The 19264-nt window shown below is 36.4% G+C and overlaps 1 protein-coding gene and 1 long non-coding RNA gene across 6 annotated transcripts in view; one reads left to right on the plus strand and one right to left on the minus strand.

Moving 5' to 3' along the window:
* Positions 1-854: 854 nt before the first annotated feature.
* On the plus strand, positions 855-16662 carry klhdc3l (kelch domain containing 3-like). Of its 5 annotated transcripts, none has more exons than XM_087268167.1 (9): positions 855-942; positions 3009-3203; positions 3316-3398; positions 4881-4959; positions 5784-5830; positions 5906-6026; positions 9806-9986; positions 12533-13294; positions 14321-16662. In XM_087268167.1, the coding sequence occupies exons 2-8, from the start codon at positions 3041-3043 to the stop codon at positions 13125-13127; spliced, it is 1269 nt and encodes a 422-aa protein (XP_087124293.1). In that variant the 5' UTR covers positions 855-942; positions 3009-3040; the 3' UTR covers positions 13128-13294; positions 14321-16662. The 5 variants fall into 5 exon arrangements, with proteins under 5 accessions (XP_087124293.1, XP_087124294.1, XP_087124295.1 ...); XM_087268168.1 differs by having other exon boundaries at positions 12533-13287; XM_087268169.1 differs by having other exon boundaries at positions 3009-3199.
* Positions 13026-19264, minus strand: part of LOC141376175 (uncharacterized) — a 171937-nt gene continuing 165698 nt past the window's right edge. Inside the window, exon 4 of the long non-coding RNA XR_015499720.1 lies at positions 13026-13150. This is a non-coding gene — a long non-coding RNA (uncharacterized LOC141376175). The remainder of the gene's footprint in view (positions 13151-19264) is intronic.

Below are 19264 nucleotides of genomic sequence, written 5' to 3' on the forward strand. Positions count from 1 at the left end.
ATGATTTTTTAAAACACCATTTTAAGGAAAAAATTATTAGCCCCTTTAAGCTAAATTTTTTCGATAGTCTACAGAACAAACTATGGTTATACAATAACTTGCCTAATTACCCTAACCTGCATAGTTAACCTAATTAAGCATTTAAATGTCACTTTAAGCTGTACAGAAGTGTCTTCAAAAATATCTGGTAAAATATAATTTACTGTCATCATGGCAAAGATAAAATAAACCAGTTATTATAAACGAGTTATTACAACTAGTATGTTTAGAAATGTGTTAAATAAATCTTCTCTCCATTAAACAGAAATTGGGGAAAAAATAAACAGGGGCTCTAATAATTGAGGGGGACTATATATATATATTATATGATGTTTTCGTGTCATCATGTTATGATTTGCAATGTTGTGAAAGTATACAGTTAAGTGCATACATTAAAAAAACAATACAGAGACTGACGTGAAGCAGCAGCAGCTCCATGCTTCGTGTGCTTAAGTTAAATAACATATTTTCGGTGAGGGCGCTACAGTAACAGCTTTTTGACAGGCATATTTTGTATTTAGTACTTTCGAGATGTCTTTAAAAAAAAGTCCATAAGCCTATGTCCTTTTAAAGTCAAAGTATTGTGTCTGCCTCGTAAGATGCCTTGATAACGATCTATCTTGGATTTCTGTAAATGTACAAGTTCTCACGCAGCAAGCATCATATGTGCGATATATATGTTGGTGTTCTGGCTTTTTTGTAAGTTGGTGGGAGTGTTTTGGTTTATAAATGGGAGTGTGTTTTGTTCAGACCCCTGAGAGAGAGAGAAGAAACGCTTCAGAAGATCCTCCCTCGTCCCTCCCTCATGTATTCTGTCAGCGATACTTTATACATACCTCTGTTTCGCTCATCCTTTTCAATGAAGATAACGGGAGAACAAACATTGACAGACGATTTGAAGCGGTAAGGGATTTAAAACTACTTTTCATAACAAATTCTGATTAACTTCACATTTAGCAATAACATAAAAAATCGCGCGTTTTCGAAGTATCTTTTCCACCACTCGTTGCTATCAAGCTTTGAGTTCCTCGCAGTCATGTGACACATTCACTACTTTATTTGGGTAACGTAACGAGCTAACTTACGTTATCTTTTGAACATAAACACGTTTGCCCATTGTAAATCGATTCGTTTTCAATGTTCTAGTTATATTCGCACCAATGTCAATTACGTAACTTGATAGTAAGCTATACATAACGGGCTGGGCGTAAAGTCTGTTATTACCATGCCGTGGTCAGCAACAAATACACTTCAAGTCGACAAACAGAATGCTTTCTTGTATTGGTGTGCAAATAAATTATGTTTACGTTGAGAAAAGTACGAAGAATCCCTTAGTAAACGTAATTTCAGATGTGTATCCCCTTGAATGAGAAATTAAAAAATATATATTTAATGTATATGCAAGCTATATGAAACATTAATATGATGTATAGACACAATTATGAAAGAACAGTATAAAATGTAAGTGGGTGGTTTTTGAATCGTGCATCAATCGTTTTTGTATAGAAAGTGTAATAATCATATAATAGACCTATGTAATATATGGGAATCATAATTTAAGGCCTAGTCGTGTAGCTTCTTGTAAATTATAGTTGCCATAAAAACCTTGATATCATTGCACATAGAGATGACTATAGCTCATTGTATGTAGCCTACATATGCTTTCTGTTAGCAACATTCTCCCACAAGCTGGAGTGTATTTGTCTGTCTAAATTTGAAAAGAGAGACACCAAAGTGAGGACAGAAACAGGATTTTTACCATCAATGTTTATTAGAATTTCTAAAGGCGAGATTGGTATGTACGTACATATTATAATGTGATATGTGATATCCATGGTTACTTTTGATGTTTTAAGAGGTGCTGGAGTGCACCAAGTAGTGCTGTGCGATGAATTGATATCAAATCGCTATTTGAAATGTTACAATTAGTTAATCGCAAGAGGCTGCAATATTATATATATATATATATATATATATATATATATATATATATATATATATTAACAAAAATAATGATGAATAACATCTGAGGTGAAGTGCTTCAAAACCAGTCCGCTATGCTTCAGAAAATGAAACATGCTAGACTTTTTGAGATGGTGTCATGAGGCATCGCAGACATGGTATTGTTGTCGTGATCTATGCCATTACACGAGAAGAAATGATTGAATCTTGTGTTACAACACCCATTTGTTGCTTACTACTCCCAACAACACCATACGTCTAGGAAAATTTTGAGAGCTGTCACAGGACTGTTGTCACGGATTACAGATTATTGAGATGAAGCCTAAATTAATTTAATCAGCTTTAAAGCAAATCGCAATGTCTGTCAAAAAAAAAACAAAAAAACAATTAGGTATTTTCCCCTAATCGCCCAGCCCTAGCACCAAGTAACCTTACGAAGAGATTTAAAAAAATGAAACATAAACACCTTTTTTTTTTTTTTTACATTTTTTGCATGCTTCATTTGTTTTTATGGTCTCAGGTAATGCATAAAATAAAATAATTTTCAAGGAGGTGCATATAACCGTGTGCAGACTTTAATTCCTCTTGCTTCATTAGTGTTTTGGGTCTATGCACAAAGTAAACTGTGTGTTTAGATGTTGGACATCTAGCACTGCTCCTCTTCTGTGAATTTAACTGTTCAGAAAATATTTAAAACAGCTACTTTGTATAAGGATAAAAATCATCTAAATAGAAATATTTTCTCTACATTTTTCCTCAGTATTCTTATTTTATATTGATCTTTGTCCATTTTAACTACAGTACGTGATGTAAAACACGCAGCATTGCTTACTATAAATACTGCATAAGTGTTTTCTTGTCAAATATTTGCTCAACACTTACCTAATGCCTCACCTGACACCGTAATAAAAATTCCTTTCTTTGCAATATTGTTGTCCGACCATTCACGGAAGTACTTAACCTGACTTCATGAGTATTCCCTGTGCATTTTGTGCTTTTCTTCGCAGAGATTAACCCATGAGACTCTCGGAGCCCAAGCATGAACCAGGGGAGCGGTGCTTGCTTGTGGACTCCAGTGCCTCAGCAATGCCCTGCACCATGTGATCGTTACAAGCATGCTTCTTGTGCCCACAGAGGACATGTTTACTTGCTAGGTGGCAGAGAAAAATGCTCACTGAGAGATTTCTGGAAATACAATGTGGGTAAGTCATTGCTAGTTATCTCAGGCATTTGACGCCTGTGCTTGTTATTACACAGTATATGGATTCTAAAGAATTAGATAATTTGAATTTAAGAGGACTTCCGTATTTTTAGTCTGTAACGACTGGGTTGAGCTTCCCTGTGATAGCGAAGAAGCACCTGAAGAAGTGGAAGAGCACACCATGGTAGCACACCAGGTAATTGAAAGTCACAGCATGAACAATATGACATTTCAGACTAACAATTTATGACATTTACATAGATTTCTATATTTCTATATCCTTATCATATCCTCTACACGGGAAAAAAAAATAAAATTTACTTTGTGTACATTAACATTGTTTGTCAAGTAATTATTACTTAATCATTTGACGTTTTCTTTGTAATACTTTCAAGTACATTTTACTCTCTTTGTTTGTATTTCTATTGAAATGTATTCTTTACCTAAAACATTTAAGTAAACAACACAGCATGTCTTGTTGGAATATGACAACATAGGGACAAAAATTGAGATAATGGGGTACACCTAACCGAACAGTGAATTCAATACTTGATGCACAATACACGACTGTAACAGTTCAATTAGTATTCTATATGAATTTGCCATTTTGAGTATAAAAAGCTTAGATGTCATAAAATAGAAGTTACTACATCAACAGCAAAATAAACTATACAACAGTGTAAATAAACACTTACTGGCCACTTTATTAGGTACACCTTTCTAAAACCGGGTTGGACCCCCTTTTGCCTTCAGAAATGCCTTAATCTTTTGTGGCATAGATTTAACAAGGTACTGGAAATATTCTTCTGAGATTTTGGTCCATATTTACATGATAGTATCATACAGTTGCTGCAGATTTGTTGGCTGCAAATCTCCAGTTTCACCCACCAAATCACCCAAAGGTGCTCTAAATTGGAATTTCAGTGAGCCTGTGCGAATTGTAGCCTCAGTTTCTTTTTTTAGCTGACAGGGGTGGCACCCGGTGTGGTCTTCAAGGTTTACTCCTCAAGGTTCGACGTGTTGTGCGTTCAGAGACGCTCTTCTGCATACCTCAGTTGTAACGAGTGGTTATTTCAATTACTGTTTCTTTCTATTAGCTCAAACTTATCGGCCATTCTTCTCTGACCACTGGCAACAACAAAGCATTAGCGCCCACAGAACTACCGCTCACAGAATATTTTCTCTTTATTTGATGCTCGGTTTGAACAGCAGCAGATCCACATGACCATGTCTATATGCCTAAATGCATTGAGTTGCTGCCATGTGATTGGCTGATTAGAAGTTTGCGTTAAAAAGGCGTTGGACAGGTGTACCTAATAAAGTGACCGGTCAGTGTAACTGTTAAACTGAAAAAAGTGCTTGCCCAGTGTTTCCCAGTGCATAATGGGAACAGGAATATCAAATATTTTCTTTAGTTGATGTTTCCTCAGAGAACAGTTGTAAACAAACAATAACTAATGAACTTTTTCAAGGTTTTATTTATCCAAGCTTGAATTGAGCAATAATGTAGTATTTACATTTGATTGTCTTTGTTCTTGCCTGAAATAAGTTAATTATTGTTGAAAGTACACTGATGTTCTGTAGTATCTACCTAATCACAGAATAGATATTATCAGTGTTATATAACCATATTGTATTAAAATAAGTGCCGTAACCGAATTTCTTATTTTTTTCTTAGGGATTTTTATATGTCTTTGGAGGATTGAGAGATTCATCATATTCTAACTCAAAAACACCTCTTTGGGTGTTTGATACAGGTATTTGTTTTTTATTAAATCCATATTTAAACATAAAAGTCTTTTTTACTTCATTTCATATCACAAAGTTCACCTAAAAATGTATATTATGTCATTATTTACCAACTTCATCCACACCTGTTATTTTTCATTGAACACAAAAGAAGATAGTCACAATCACTAGTCTATCTGATCTAGTGCACACAGATCGCTGGAGAACTACAAATCTGCCACCAAAGGCACTACAAATCCTGCAATGCACCACATACTCAACTGTTCCAGTTCTTTGATTACACACACACAGCTGGGAGCTGCTCAAATACTGATTACATGGACCATATATGCAGCAAAAAAAAACGAAAAAAAAAAAACGAGAGATGAGATGAGATGAGAAGGAAACACAAACTGAAATATATAGTCCTGGTAATGAGTGGGAATGACTCACGGCTGTGTGTGTCCAAATGACCATTAGCTGAAGCAGGGGAGATTGGTGCAAAGCATTCTGGTAGTAATAGTTCTTTTGGTGTGTGTGTGTGTAGTTCACCAGCGAACTACAGTCCCTAGATCCCTAGATTGCTGGTGATGGTTACAGATACTTCGAAGAATTTGGAAACCGATACCCATTGACTTCCATAATATTTTTACAAACTATGGTTATGAATGACAGTGTCTACCGGGTGCCAACATTCTTTAAAACGTCTTCAGAAAAAAGAAATGAGCTTGTATTTAAAAATCTGAATTTGTATTTATTTTTGTCCCCTTATGCTTTAGTAATAGTAATACTTTAGCTCTATGTATGTATGATTATTGCTGTTTTTACCTCTTCAGTTTTATTTTCTTTGCAGGTAAAGAGTGCTGGATTAACTGGAAAGCTGCCAGTGTGGCCCTACAGGTAAACAGATTTTTTACAAAGAGTTACAGCTGTAACATCAATGATCTTGTGTGATACAGCAAACTGATTTTGTAGGGAGTGACACCGGGGAACAGAAAAGGTCACAGTGCAGTCATCTTGGGGTCATCGATGTACATCTATGGTGGATACATTGATATAAAAGGATCGACAAAGGAATTCTGGAAATTTGATTTTGGTAAGTATTATCTTATTTATCTCACTATCATTATTATGCAGTTTTGTAAGCAAACAAATCCAAATATTCAACATTTACTTACATGTACACTGTATAACATTCAAAAGTAGAGAAGAGTTTGTAAATACCTGGTTTAATAAAATCTTCATAATTCAGGATTAGGAATTTTATTTCGAAATTTTAGTTGCGCAAACATAGCTAGTCTCTCACAGACATGGCTAGTCTCTCAAAGACATGGCTAGTCTCTCACAGACATGGCTAGTCTCACACAGACATTGCTAGTCTCTCACAGGACATCACTAGTCTCTCACAGGACATAACTAGTCTCTCACAGGACACCGCTAGTCTCTCACAGACATTGCTAGTCTTTCACAGGACATGGCTAGTCTCTCACAGACATTGTTAGTCTCTCACAGGACATCGCTAGTCTCTCAAAGACATCGCTAGTCTCTCACAGACATTGTTAGTCTATCACAGGACATCGCTAGTCTCTCAAAGACATTGTTAGTCTATCACAGGACATCGCTAGTCTCTCACAGACATTGTTAGTCTCTCAAAGACATCGCTAGTCTCTCACAGACATTGTTAGTCTATCACAGGACATCGCTAGTCTCTCACAGACATTGTTAGTCTATCACAGGACATCGCTAGTCTCTCAAAGACATCGCTAGTCTCTCACAGACAATGTTAAGTCTATCACAGGAAATTGCTAGTCTCTCACAGACATTGTTAGTCTCTCACAGGACATCACTAGTTTCTCACAGACATCGCTAGTCTCTCACAGACATTGTTAGTCTCTTACAGGACATTGCTAGTCTCTCACAGGACATCACTAGTTTCTCACAGACATTGCTAGTCTCTCACACAAACATTGCTAGTCTCTCACAGACATTGCTAGTCTCTCACAGGCATCCCTAGTCTCTCATAGGTCGCAGGACATCGCTAGTCTCTCACAGGCATCGCTAGTCTCTCACATTGCTCTGCTGTGATCTTGATTAGCTCTTCTTCTGTCTCTTCACAGTTCAGTGACTGTCATTTCTCTCTCAGCCGTAACATTGTCGCAAAAAGAATTGCCAAATATTTTCTGGGCTTTCATTTTCTTTATTTCATTATTGCAGTGTTTTCAGTTTGAAGGAACTCCTTGACTCATTACTGTGTGATGTGTGACAGGGCTCATTGTACTGCATGAATGGGTGGTGAATTCAGGGAAGGAACCACATGTTGTTGAAAGAGCTTATGATAAACATTTGCATTCACTCTGCCATGTAAAAACCCAACTCCTGCTGCAGACAATATCAGACCCTATCACTTCCTCCTCCACCTCTACTGACTTCTGTACACATTTTTGGGCTCAGTCTTTCCCCAGTTAGATGAACTTTGGGACAGTTCTCTGACCACACAACATGCTTGACTGAAGTTAAGGCTGGTTTATATTACTGCGATAAGTAATCGGCTTGACCCACGGCGCCTACCTTGCATGTAGTCATGCATTTATCCTTCTGTTTGCTGTTTGTGTTGCTCTGCAATAACACTTACAAAACACTAGCTGGCAGTAGGTTTTCATGTTCCTCTGTGTTGAGTTTTTTCGCTGGTATTTAGTTTTTTTTTTTTAAACGCTACAAGTAGCTAAAACTCGCTCATTCAGTGGCAGGAGCCGGCGGATATGCAACAACTTTAATCATAAGGTAAACACAGAACTAAAGTCTCCATCTGGAGCTACTTCTTGTGATTCGACACTTGTAAACACTTGCTCCATCAGTACCACTCATGCTCTTCACCACTACCAAGCTGACCAATCAGAGAGATTGCACTATACGTCGTTGCGATGTGTAGTTACATTTTTTGAGAGAGCCACGGTAAGGGGCATGTGACCGCGTGCAAGCTGCACCGGACCGTACACGTATGCTTGACGCAGAAGAATAAATCAGCCTTTAGTCTAGTCTTGACTCAATTTTTCTGCTGATGAGAGGTTTGTCAGTGGAGTGTCAGTACAAATTTTATTCAACTTTGATACATTTTATGTTGAGATCCTTACACTATGTTTACATGACCCTATTTTTAAGTAGATTTTGGAATATTGGCAAATATTACCAAGTAAAATCCAGCATGTGCATCAAAAAAGTTATGTGATTTTGTTTAACAGATCATGTAGTATACGAAATGAGAAGCCATTAATGGACAAGCCAGCGGATTGACCACACTGCACCAGTGTCACGATACTGGAATTTGGTACTAATCGGTACTGAAATAAAAAAACAAAACGTCAATTTCTCGCCAACATTTGAGCACTATTGAGTATGTTCTTAAACAGCGCTGATTGGTCATTAGCTCCTTTCACACAGTGATACTGGTAAATATCCAGAAAATGTCATGACTTTACTGGTAAATTTATAAAATAGGTGTTCACACAGGCCAGGACGTTCCATAATTTTTCCGGAAAAGACTATTCACACATCCATTCCAAAATACCAGTAAAATCTGGCATCATTAACCAGAAATGAGCTCTAAATGGCTGTGCTTCATGCAGCTGCTTTGTAAGACATCTAAAGGTGGAAATGCGAACTGCAGCTTAATGTTTACACACTTGACTAAATTACCAATTACCAGCTAAATGTGTCTGGAAAAATATTCAAAGGCTTTTATTTTCATAAACTGTGCGGATGTGAATGTATCTGAGTGTTCTGGTTGGCTGGAGTAGACGTGCTCATGTTCTAGACATGAACACGCCCTTTCCGACAATCTTCCCTTTGCATTCACACAGCACAGCTGTAATGTTACAACTCTCTTTCCGGAAAAATGCCAGAACGAATTTACCGGTATTTTCAAAACGGGCCCATTAACACATACAGACTTTTCCAGAAAATTGCCGGTAATTTTCGGAAAGGTCTGTATGTGTAAAAGAGGCTTTTTATGTGTAAAAGAAGCGGATCGCTCGCAAGTCAGCTCATAAACAGACCAGCTGATCAACACGAATTTGAAACCCTCCAGTATCCCTGTATCTGTGTTTGCGCTTGGTGAATAATGGTGAAACGGTGACCTTCACAGCCAACCACAGTCATTTCTATTGAGCATGTAATCAAAATGGCCTATCAGCAGTGTTTAAGAATGCACACAAGGGAATGTTTTAAAACTTCAATACTGAATGGTAGCAAAATTTCAATTTGGTGACAACACTGCATTGCACAACATCTGAAATGTTGTTTCGGTCATTCTAAAATCCCTCAGCCAAAGTCTGTCATCCCAGTGGTTTGGTTTTATTACCTTTCAGAACTGACTTAAGCGGCTGTGCTCCCAAAGAGCGATCTAACCGATCTAAAAGACATTGCACAATCATTGAATTTTATCTTATGAGGTGCAAATAATGTATTATATAAGAAAAAGGCCTACCTTCTCTAACTAAGCATTTTTCTTTTTGATATTTGGCTACGGTTTATCAGGAACTAACAATTGTGTTCTCTTTGACTCATTGATAAAAACAGTGCTTTCTTTGCATATATTTTTTGCATAAATCCAATTCACATATTTGGATGGAAACAGCTATTAAACTGGTAAGCAATTCCGGTTGCAAGATTGAACCAATTGCTAATTGAATTGATCGAAACTTTGAATTATGACTTGAATATGCTATTTTACTCTTGTTAGGATCATTTCAAATTTAGACCTCAACATTTTGGAAACTGTAGATTGTTCTCTAATTTTGATCTGCACTGTAATTTCTATAATTTACACACAGCTGGGCGACTCTTCTAAAAAAAAATATTTTCTACATCTTACTGTAGAATCCAGGGTGTGGTCTCTGCGAAGCAGTGCACAAGTTGGGCCTGGTCCCAGACACAGTCACTCAGCTGTGACACACGGGGAATGGATGTACCTCTACGGTGGCTTGCAGGGCTTGAGAGAACAGAAGGACCTGTGGAGCTGGAGTTCTGCTAGTCAAACTTGGAGCTGCATCAAATTCCAGTGAGTTTCTTGAACAACATTCTATCTATCCTTCAATCAGTCATAGATCATCTGCTGCTGATCGCAAAAATTGGTGTAGAAATAACATTAGGATCATACATTAATGAACAAAGCTCTACATTTTGGTATAACAATGGCTGACTTTAAGAAGTTAGACTGTGATAGGAAGTTGTTCACTGTCCACTACAAAAAAAACTGAAAATACTTCCACATTTTAGTCCATTTTCAGTTTTAATTGTGGGCCCAAGATTTGCCCAAGTTTGAGAAGTTAATAGCTTCAAGTCAGTCATGCAGCAATATTGGCTTAATATTAGTCCATTTAAATTCTTAAACGGGATAATAGCGGGATAGAATGGTAGATTACAGGAGAATCGGGTTGACAGGCATGTGTCATGCTAATTGTTAATGGTGTTATCAATCATCCTTCAGCAAAATAATCAAAATATTCATCTTTATCGGAACATTACCAGTCTGTCCTTCTCACATTTTTCCTCCTCTTTCTTTAATTTTTTTCTCCCCTGTGCACCAGTTTGGGACATTTTAACATATAAAGCTTGTTGACCCATCAAAAAACTACCTCTGTGTTGCAGGTAGAGTCTAATTATTAGTCTTATTCAAAATTAAATGAATGTGAGCTTATTCTTTTCTGAAGTCTTAATACCAACTAGTTTTTAGAATAGTGAAAGTTACACTTTTTTCTTCCCCCATTTGCCTATACTGCCCATACCACGATTTACTGCTTCTTAATCTTAATAGCCTAATTATGTGGACTAATTTTGTAAGTACATATTTTAATGCATTTTGTTTTTAGTAAAAGACAAGAAAGAATGAAAATATAAGTCCATGTGTATTGGCTTTAATACAGGCTGAATTATCTGAGGAAAAAAAGAAAGAAAAAAGAAAAGAAAAATAATTAATAAACAGTATTTATCAACATTAAATGTTGATTAGAGGTAAAAAAAAAAAATACTTTAAAGAGTTCACACTTAGATACTGTTTGACAACTTGTTAGCAAGTTAGCAGGTTTGGCATGCTGTCCCGGGAGAGAACCCTGAGCTCGGAGATAGTTGAGCCCAGGGCTCCCGCCAGGTCCATAAAGCATGTGAGGGGAGTACGAGGTCAGGTGTTCTCGAGAGCTCCCCTCGGCAAAAGAGGAAAGGAGGAGAAGGGGTGGATGGGGGGTTTCTTCGGAAAACGAAGATAAGGGAGTAGATCTTAGCTAGGTTATTTAAAGTGAGTTTGGATCGATCTGATTGGCTAGCCAATGAGTGTAGATGAGTGGCCAGCCACAGTCAATCATATCACATGCTCCTCTCGAAATTAGTTTGTGAAACTTTATCTAATGTACATCACTAAAAAGAAAAAAACCCACTAAAACTGTATAGTATTGTACACAAAAAAAGAAAACATTAAAGTGACGTGCATGGAATTCTTGGAAAGTCCAATTTTAGTAATTCACTGTATACATTAAGGTAATTTACTTAGTTTCAGTTTTTTATTATTAAAATCACTGTCATATAAATCTTCGTCACATAAAATTGTAACCATTTTCAAATTAATATATGTATTAGACCCATGTAATATGATTAATTGTTATAAAAGTGTGTTTTTATCATTTATTCAAATAATAAAAATAAATGTGAACTTTTATACTGTGTAAATGGAGTGTTTATACAAAAGCATTTATAGATTGCTTTTACTTTTAGGATAGTATGGGCGCCCCTTGCATAAGGATGATCATATTTTGAGAATGATGCCATTTAAAAGACTTAAAAACCCCTGCCTCTTCATATGTAAACTGCAAAAACATTTTAGACCACTTTGAAATGATGCATAGTGAAAGCAAACAATATTAACAAATGCACGGCCTTGATTTACTTCATGCAAAACATACATACTATAAATAACATGTGCGGCCCTGAGATATTCACTAACTGTATGCTGCAGTATTTCAAACTTATTTTTTACAACTTCAAAAAATGAAATTGTGAGTATATCATTGCCTTAAAGCAATGATCTCAAACTCAATTCCTGAAGGGCCGCAGCTCTGCATAGCTAAGCTCCAACCACCTCCAACTCACAGCTGCAGTCTCTAGCAGTTTTGAAGACCTTGATTAGTGGAATCAGCTGTGTTTGATTAGAAATGGAGCAAAACTGCACAGAGCTGCGGCCCTCCAGGAATCCAGTTTGGGATAGTTCCCCAAAAATGACAATTCTGTCAGCATTTACTCACCCCTTTTTTTTAGGTCCAAACCAGTATGAGTTTGTTATTCTGCTTATTATGAAATAAGATATTTTGAAGAAGGTTTGAGACCTCTAACCATTGACATCTATAGTAGGAAACAATACTATGCAAGTCAATGTTTTATCATTCTTCAATATATCAACTTTTTTTGTTCAACAGAATAAAAAAAAAATCTGGTAAAGTGGTAAATGTTGATAACACTCTCATTGTTAGGTAAACTATCCCTTATGTCTCTGTTTTAAACAATCTACAGATCTGAAAACACTCTCTAATACAGCTATTATTCCTTCATACCCTGCAGTTCAGGTCCGTCCAGGCTGGTTGGTCACTCAGCTGTACCGTTTAAGGACAGCATACTGATATTTGGAGGAGGTGAAACCCAGAGTTCCCCTCAGAACAGTTTGTGGAAGTTCAACCTGGAAACCCAAACCTGGAAGAAGCTGCCATTGCTGCCTGGATCAGCCTCTGTGTACCGGATCCATCACTGCAGTGTTGGCTTAGGGCAGAGTTTCCAGCCAACAACACAGACTAGCATCTATTACAGGGAAATACCCAACTCTCACAACATCAAGAACAAGCTAAGACCCTTCAAGAACAAGTGCCAACCTTCCCGGACCACTTTACAGGAGCCATGCATTGAGCTTCAGACGTTCCACAAGGAGAGTAAGAAGTATTTAGCAGATTTTAGCATCACACTGAAAGACTCTAAACTAAAAGGCAGCTGTCTCACCTTTGAGAATCAGGAGGCTGTTGGTGAGAAGAGGAAAAGTTGTGAGCTGGCGGAGGAAAGCGAGGATGAGATGTTCCTCCACATGCCGGACTTGATGTTGGTTCTGGGTGGCAAACCTCTGCAGGGACAGCAGGGGATTTCAGTGTGGCATATGACTGTGGCGTAAATTACCATGTTCTTTTGCTTTCTCTGTGAGAAAAAAAAAAGCAATAGTAGGTCAATCCTGTGGGGAAATTTAGACTTTCATGAAATCGTTTACATACTTTGAAGGTGAAATTTGTTATTTTGCATGTCCTTAGCTGATGATTGATTATAAAGTTTGTTTGGCATTCTGTCCCGGGAGAGAGCCCTGAGCTTATATGATCCTCGAACCTGGGGCTCCCTCCCATTCGAGGGGGGAGTTTGAGCTCAGGTAGATCTCCCCTGCTGTAGTAGCTAATGAACAGATTGTGATTGCTTTTAAGAGATAACTACTTACTAGGAGCATGTCTATGGTGCTGATTTGGGTTAGTCAGTTAACTTAAGTTGCATGTTTTTGGACGTGGGAGGAAACCGGAGAACCTGGGGGAAACCCACATAAGCACGGGGAGAACGTGTAAACTCTGCACAGAAACGTTGGCTGGCTTGGTAAGGACTAGAACCAGTTATGTTCTTGCTGTGAGGCAACAGTGCTAACCACTGGGCCAGCGTGCCACTCATCTAGGAAAGGAGAAGGAGAAGGGCTGGAAGGGGGGATTCTTCAAAACAATGATGCCTGTTATATGGAACGTAGGGTATTTATAGTCACTTAGGAATCGTCTGATTGGTGAATCATAAGTGAAGTTTATTCATAAACAAATTTCGAGAGGATCACGTGCTTATGATTGTTCACAGCTTTTCCAACTTTAGCTAATGACTGATTATCCTATCAGACGATCCTTAACTCACTATAAATAACCGGACTTTTCTCATCTCAATATCTTCGTCTTGAAGAAACCCTCCCAACCAACCCTACTTTCCTTCCTTTCAAGCGGGCGTCACGGTGGCCAGCGATTAGCGCTGTTGCCTCACAGCAAGAATGCCCCTGGTTTAATTCCTTTCCAAACCAGACGGCATTTCTGTGCGGAGTTTGCTCGTTCTCACCGTGGTCGCGTGGGTTTTCCCCGGGTCCTCCGGTTTCCTCCCACAGTTCAAAAACAAGCACTCTAAACAATTAATCAAAATACATTAGCTAAACTCTGAGTACACCTTTCAGTATACATATCTGACACTTAGCTACAACAAGCAAGAAGGGGAGTCATCGAGATCTACCTGAGCTCAAACTCCCCTCTCGCCTTGCAACGGGAGGGAGCCCAGGGCTCGAGGATCTTATAAGCTCAGGGCTCTCTCCCGGGACAGCACGCCAAACTAGCTTTACTATCAATCATCAGCTAAGTGTGAACTCTTGAAATTAAATAATGCGAGACCAGCTGCAAGCAATCATAAGCATGTGATTCTCTCGATATTAGTTTATAAAAAAACTTCACTTAAAACCTATTATGCAAAAATGACTTTTATAAGGGGTTTAAACACAGTTGTGTTGCAACAGTTTGTGAATATAACCAGCTTTTAATGGTAAAAAAGTATTAATAATATTAATATTTTTATAATGACACTTCATAAAAACAAGCTGCAGAAACACTTTGATTGACATTCTTCCATTGTATGTCGTCAGAGGAGGAAAGCCCCGCCCATTACTGATGATCTCTCTCTATTTAGCGTAGGATGTTAGTCTTGTTTTGAAACGGCTGCTTTGTTGATGCCATAGACTGTAAAAAGTATGGTATCAGTGACATCACCCGTGGGTTTCTGAAGAGTGTAAATGAAGCTAGTAGTGGGCGTGGCCAACAACCATTTTGTTCACGTAACCAATAAAAGGAGCAGAGGCGGAGCTACAGACGCCTGCTAGCATTTTTCTTAGACAGGCTTTTCTTTGGGAGAAACGCTTAATGCTTCATTACCTGCAACTTGTTTGTGTTCTGACCACAAGTGCTTGGTTGTGTACCATATTAATAAAGTGTTTAGTCATTTAAAAACACTGTTTTAGCCACTAAACATTGTACTTATGATGTTTTTCTACATGAGGAAAATGCGAATTACTTCCAAACACACTTCAAATATAGTCTGTGTTAGTATATGCAAGGCTATTGATGAAATTCAGGATTAACACTGTATGACAACATTACAGATGACTGCTCTGCAGCCTACGGCTAATCTATCTGTCAGATTCTGGAGTGCATTACAGCTCTAAAGAAAATTATAAATGATCTTAAATAAAACAAACCCATTTATAGAGATGGTATATAAGTATAGAATAATTTCACTCACCTGGGAAATGGAGGCCACTTGAATGGTTTTTGAGGACAATTAAGTTCACACAGTATGCAAATGATCTGATAATTGTAGGCAATAATCCCAAAAGGCTGTCATGAAGTGTAATATTAGCTATATACTGTAAACCAAAATCGTTCTCTGTAACAGGCTGTAAACACCCTTTTTTCTGCTGTAATGTTGGCCATGTTAACATTTGGGTCAATAGAAATGTGCTCTATTATGGAGCCAGGCCTAGCAGAATTTTGATGAATTGCAGTTTCAGTTACTTTCGTATTAGCTTCACGAAGGAGAGCGGGATGACGCTTGGGTGATTTACAGGCATTTGTTGCTCCACCGTCTATTGAAAAGAGCACAATCTCATTTGAATTTAAAGCGACAGGCATCAAAACAGCACATTTAAGATCAAATCCTAAAAGAGGGAGTTTCAAAGAGTTCAAAGAGTCACATTATGTGTGAGGTATTTTGAGCTGAAACTTCACATACACACTCTTATTTTAAATGCAGACAAAATGTAAAAAGGGACATAATAGGTGCCCTTTAAGACCATTATGAATAAAATTTCAGACTTATACAGAGCTAAATGATGTTTTTTTTTCTAATAGCCAATAGAAATATTAATACCTGCCTCATCAAAATAAATAAATAAATAAATAAATAAATTTTAGTTATTGCTTAGCCACTTATTTTAAATAATATGTCAAAACAAGCAAACTCTATATGTATCCATACACTTTTTTTTCCCCAACATAACGTTCCTTTTTTTCAAAATTGACAAGCTTTATAATCTATAAGAAACTAAACCCTTAAACATCTGCCCAAGTCAGTGTCCTCAACATATATGATGTACGATCACACTTTAAAACAAATGTTACTATAAAAACGATAATTAAACCATATTTGGTCAATTGAGTTATAAATAGAGTTTTGTTAATTGCTTTACTGAGATTTATTGTTGAAGATTTGATTTGGTGTTTGTCCGGTTGTGTAGCTTCACAAAGACAAAGTAAAATAGTAAAATTAAAACCAATTGAAAATGATTTGAGACCTACAACACAATATTTCAGTGACAAATTAAAGACTTTTTAAGGCATAAAACCTGCAGATATTTACAGCAGTTGAAAAAGTCAAGGTTTTAAAACTCCTAAAATATTCTGTTATACTATTCCTAAGGTTTATGTAAGGTTTTTTTAATATATATTTTTATGTTTTGTAAATAAATCTATGTTTTTGAAGCTATATAGACAGCAGAAGTCAATTATTTATTTCAACTATTTAGCCTGACGTGTGTACTGTTCCAAAATATTATAATGTTTCCTGAAATAAAATATACTGTGTTTAAAGGGGGAAAAGTTGTTTTTGTTTTACGCAGACATTTAAAAAGAACTTATTTTAGAGCGGTAATTACAATACTGTCATACCATGACTCCATGCAAGGTTATCATATTGTCAGAAACGTATACCGGCTCATGCCTAAACAACAGAGACAAAAATGTATGTGGCTAGTAAATACTCTGGTGCTATAAATAGGATATTGGGATCAGATAACTCAACTGTGAATCACACTTACTGAAAAAAACACAGATTTGCATTTTATTTGTGATTTGTTTTTTGATATGTCTCAGTTATATGTATCAGTAAAAACTGATCATTTGCATTTTATCACTGACTGAAATCATCAATCTAAATATTGTTCCATTTTGTCATTTGCTGTGTTGTCACTGCTTTTATTGAATGACTGATGCTGGCAGAACAGTAGCACCATGCACACTTTGCACATTATGTTTCTTGTCTTCACATCAGTTCACGATGGCTGCACTCAAAGTATGCTTTAATAAGTGATGAATTACATAACAAATATGTAATCCATTTGCAACAATTAAAAATGTGTTCTAGTGCTAATTTGACTTAAAACCCACATCGGTAAAAACCTACACTGCATTGTTATGTTTATTATTTCTAAAATATAACTAATAGCAGGATGTAAAACGTGAGTACTAAATTGATAGCATGTTTGTATTAAATTACATGTTGTAATAAATAACTGCAATTGGTTCGGCTGTAAAAATAATTCCAAATTTAATTAATAAAAATAAAAGTAAACTGCTCTTATAGATAATTTTTAACCTGGACATACTTTTCTATATGGATGTAGTGTTTTTTATTACCACTTGAGGGCGACAAAGATTGTCACTTAAAACAATATAGTTATGTTGACTTCTGACAATGCAGGGAACTACTACACCAAATCGTATTGTGTTGCTTTTCAAACTATCTCACAAACTTTGGATAATCTACACATTTTCTCTGTATTTTAATCAATAATGCTATCAGTATATCAACTAATTTGAGGGGAGACTAACTGTAGGCTAACCTCGGGCCTGTGGCCAGGGGGACTTCGGGTTTTTGCGAAAGACATACAATTGAGCCATACTATGCCATCATACATGTGAAAATAACCCACTAAAGAAGGCTTGGGATTTCTCTGTTGGCTATTGCTTCAGCTAATCAGTTTTGACCAATGCAAACACTTATTTTTCACCAGTCCAATATCCAGCTGTGTGGGGAAACATGCAACATATGTGTTTTAATTTTTTATTATTAAAATGGCCAAATTTTGACTGAGGACAGTGACTGAGGTGCTGGCCAGTTTGTTATTTGCCTAATAAATGACAGCTGGCTACAGTTTTTAATTTTAAACTTTAACAGATTCCTTATAAAAAAAAAACTATGTATATATTGTAATAATTATGTATATATGGTAATGATTTGTATTTTAAAAAATAAAATAAAAATTCTTTATTCTAAATCTTTAGGAAATGTGTTTGGTACATCAAAAAGTGTGGTTATGATGACAATTAATGTAGCAAAAAAAAAAATGTGTTAAAAATGTCACGATAAACGCAGTATTTAAACCTCATAATTTAATAGAAAATGTGGCACACACACACACACACATTTCAAATATTTATTCATTCATTTCCTTTTCGACTTAGTCCCTTTATTAATCTGGGGTTGGTGCCGCGGAATGAACCACCAACTTATCCAGCACATGTTTTATGTTTTACGTAGCGGATGCCCTTCTAGCCGCAACCCAACACTGGGAAACACCCATGCACTCTTGCATTCACACTCATACACTACGACCAATTTAGCTTATTCAATTCACCTTTGCGCATGTCTTTGGACTGTGGGGGAAACCGGAGCACCCGAAGGAAACCCACACGAACACAGGGAGAACATGCAAACTCTACACAGAAATGCCAACTGACCCAGCTGAGGCTCTAACTGACCAGAGACCTTCTTGCTGTGAGGAAATCGTGCTACCCACTGCTCTACCATGACGCCCCACATTTCAAATAAATTTCAAGCATTTATTATAAACAATACATTATTTAATAAAATAATATGGTAAGATTCAAATAAAAAGTGTAAGCATGATAATATACCTAAACACAATTTTAAACATTTTAGCATTCTAATAATTACAAAATCTATAACTATTGTTATTTTGTGTTTTTACCTATTTTTTATTACTACTTTTTTGCATTCGTCCTTGTGTCTTTTACTGCTGCACATTTTATGTCTGTAAAGTTCCTTGAGATGCTACTTTTAAAGGCTCTATATGAAAAATAAATTATGTTATTATAAAATAACACTTTTTTAAATACCACTTATATTTTTTTAAATATATAATTATTTTGTATAAAGATTTTAAAAATAAACTACTCAAAATCCATAAAAATACATAAGAAAAAAAAACTCAAAATGAATACAAAATCACATTAAAATTGATAGGCTACAGTTTAAAATGATGGCCCATAAGCATTTCCTGCTTTTTATTAAACTATATAATTGTAACAAGAGGGAACCATAATTTAAAGTTAAAACAGCTATCATAACATTATTTATTGATATGTGACTCTTTTTTTTCTCGTGGAGGATATCAATTAA

This window comes from Danio rerio, chromosome 9 (assembly GCF_052040795.2).
Source record: "Danio rerio strain M-AB ecotype USA chromosome 9, GRCz13ab, whole genome shotgun sequence".
Classification (NCBI taxonomy): domain Eukaryota; kingdom Metazoa; phylum Chordata; class Actinopteri; order Cypriniformes; family Danionidae; genus Danio; species Danio rerio.

Excerpts from the sequence above, each read along its gene's own strand:
- klhdc3l (XM_087268167.1), top strand. The coding sequence starts at position 3,041 with ATGAACCAGGGGAGCGGTGCTTGCTTGTGGACTCCAGTGCCTCAGCAA. Across the intron at positions 3,204-3,315 it reads TTTCTGGAAATACAATGTGG|TCTGTAACGACTGGGTTGAG; the intron begins GTAAGTCATTGC and ends CCGTATTTTTAG. Across the intron at positions 9,987-12,532 it reads TGGAGCTGCATCAAATTCCA|TTCAGGTCCGTCCAGGCTGG; the intron begins GTGAGTTTCTTG and ends CATACCCTGCAG.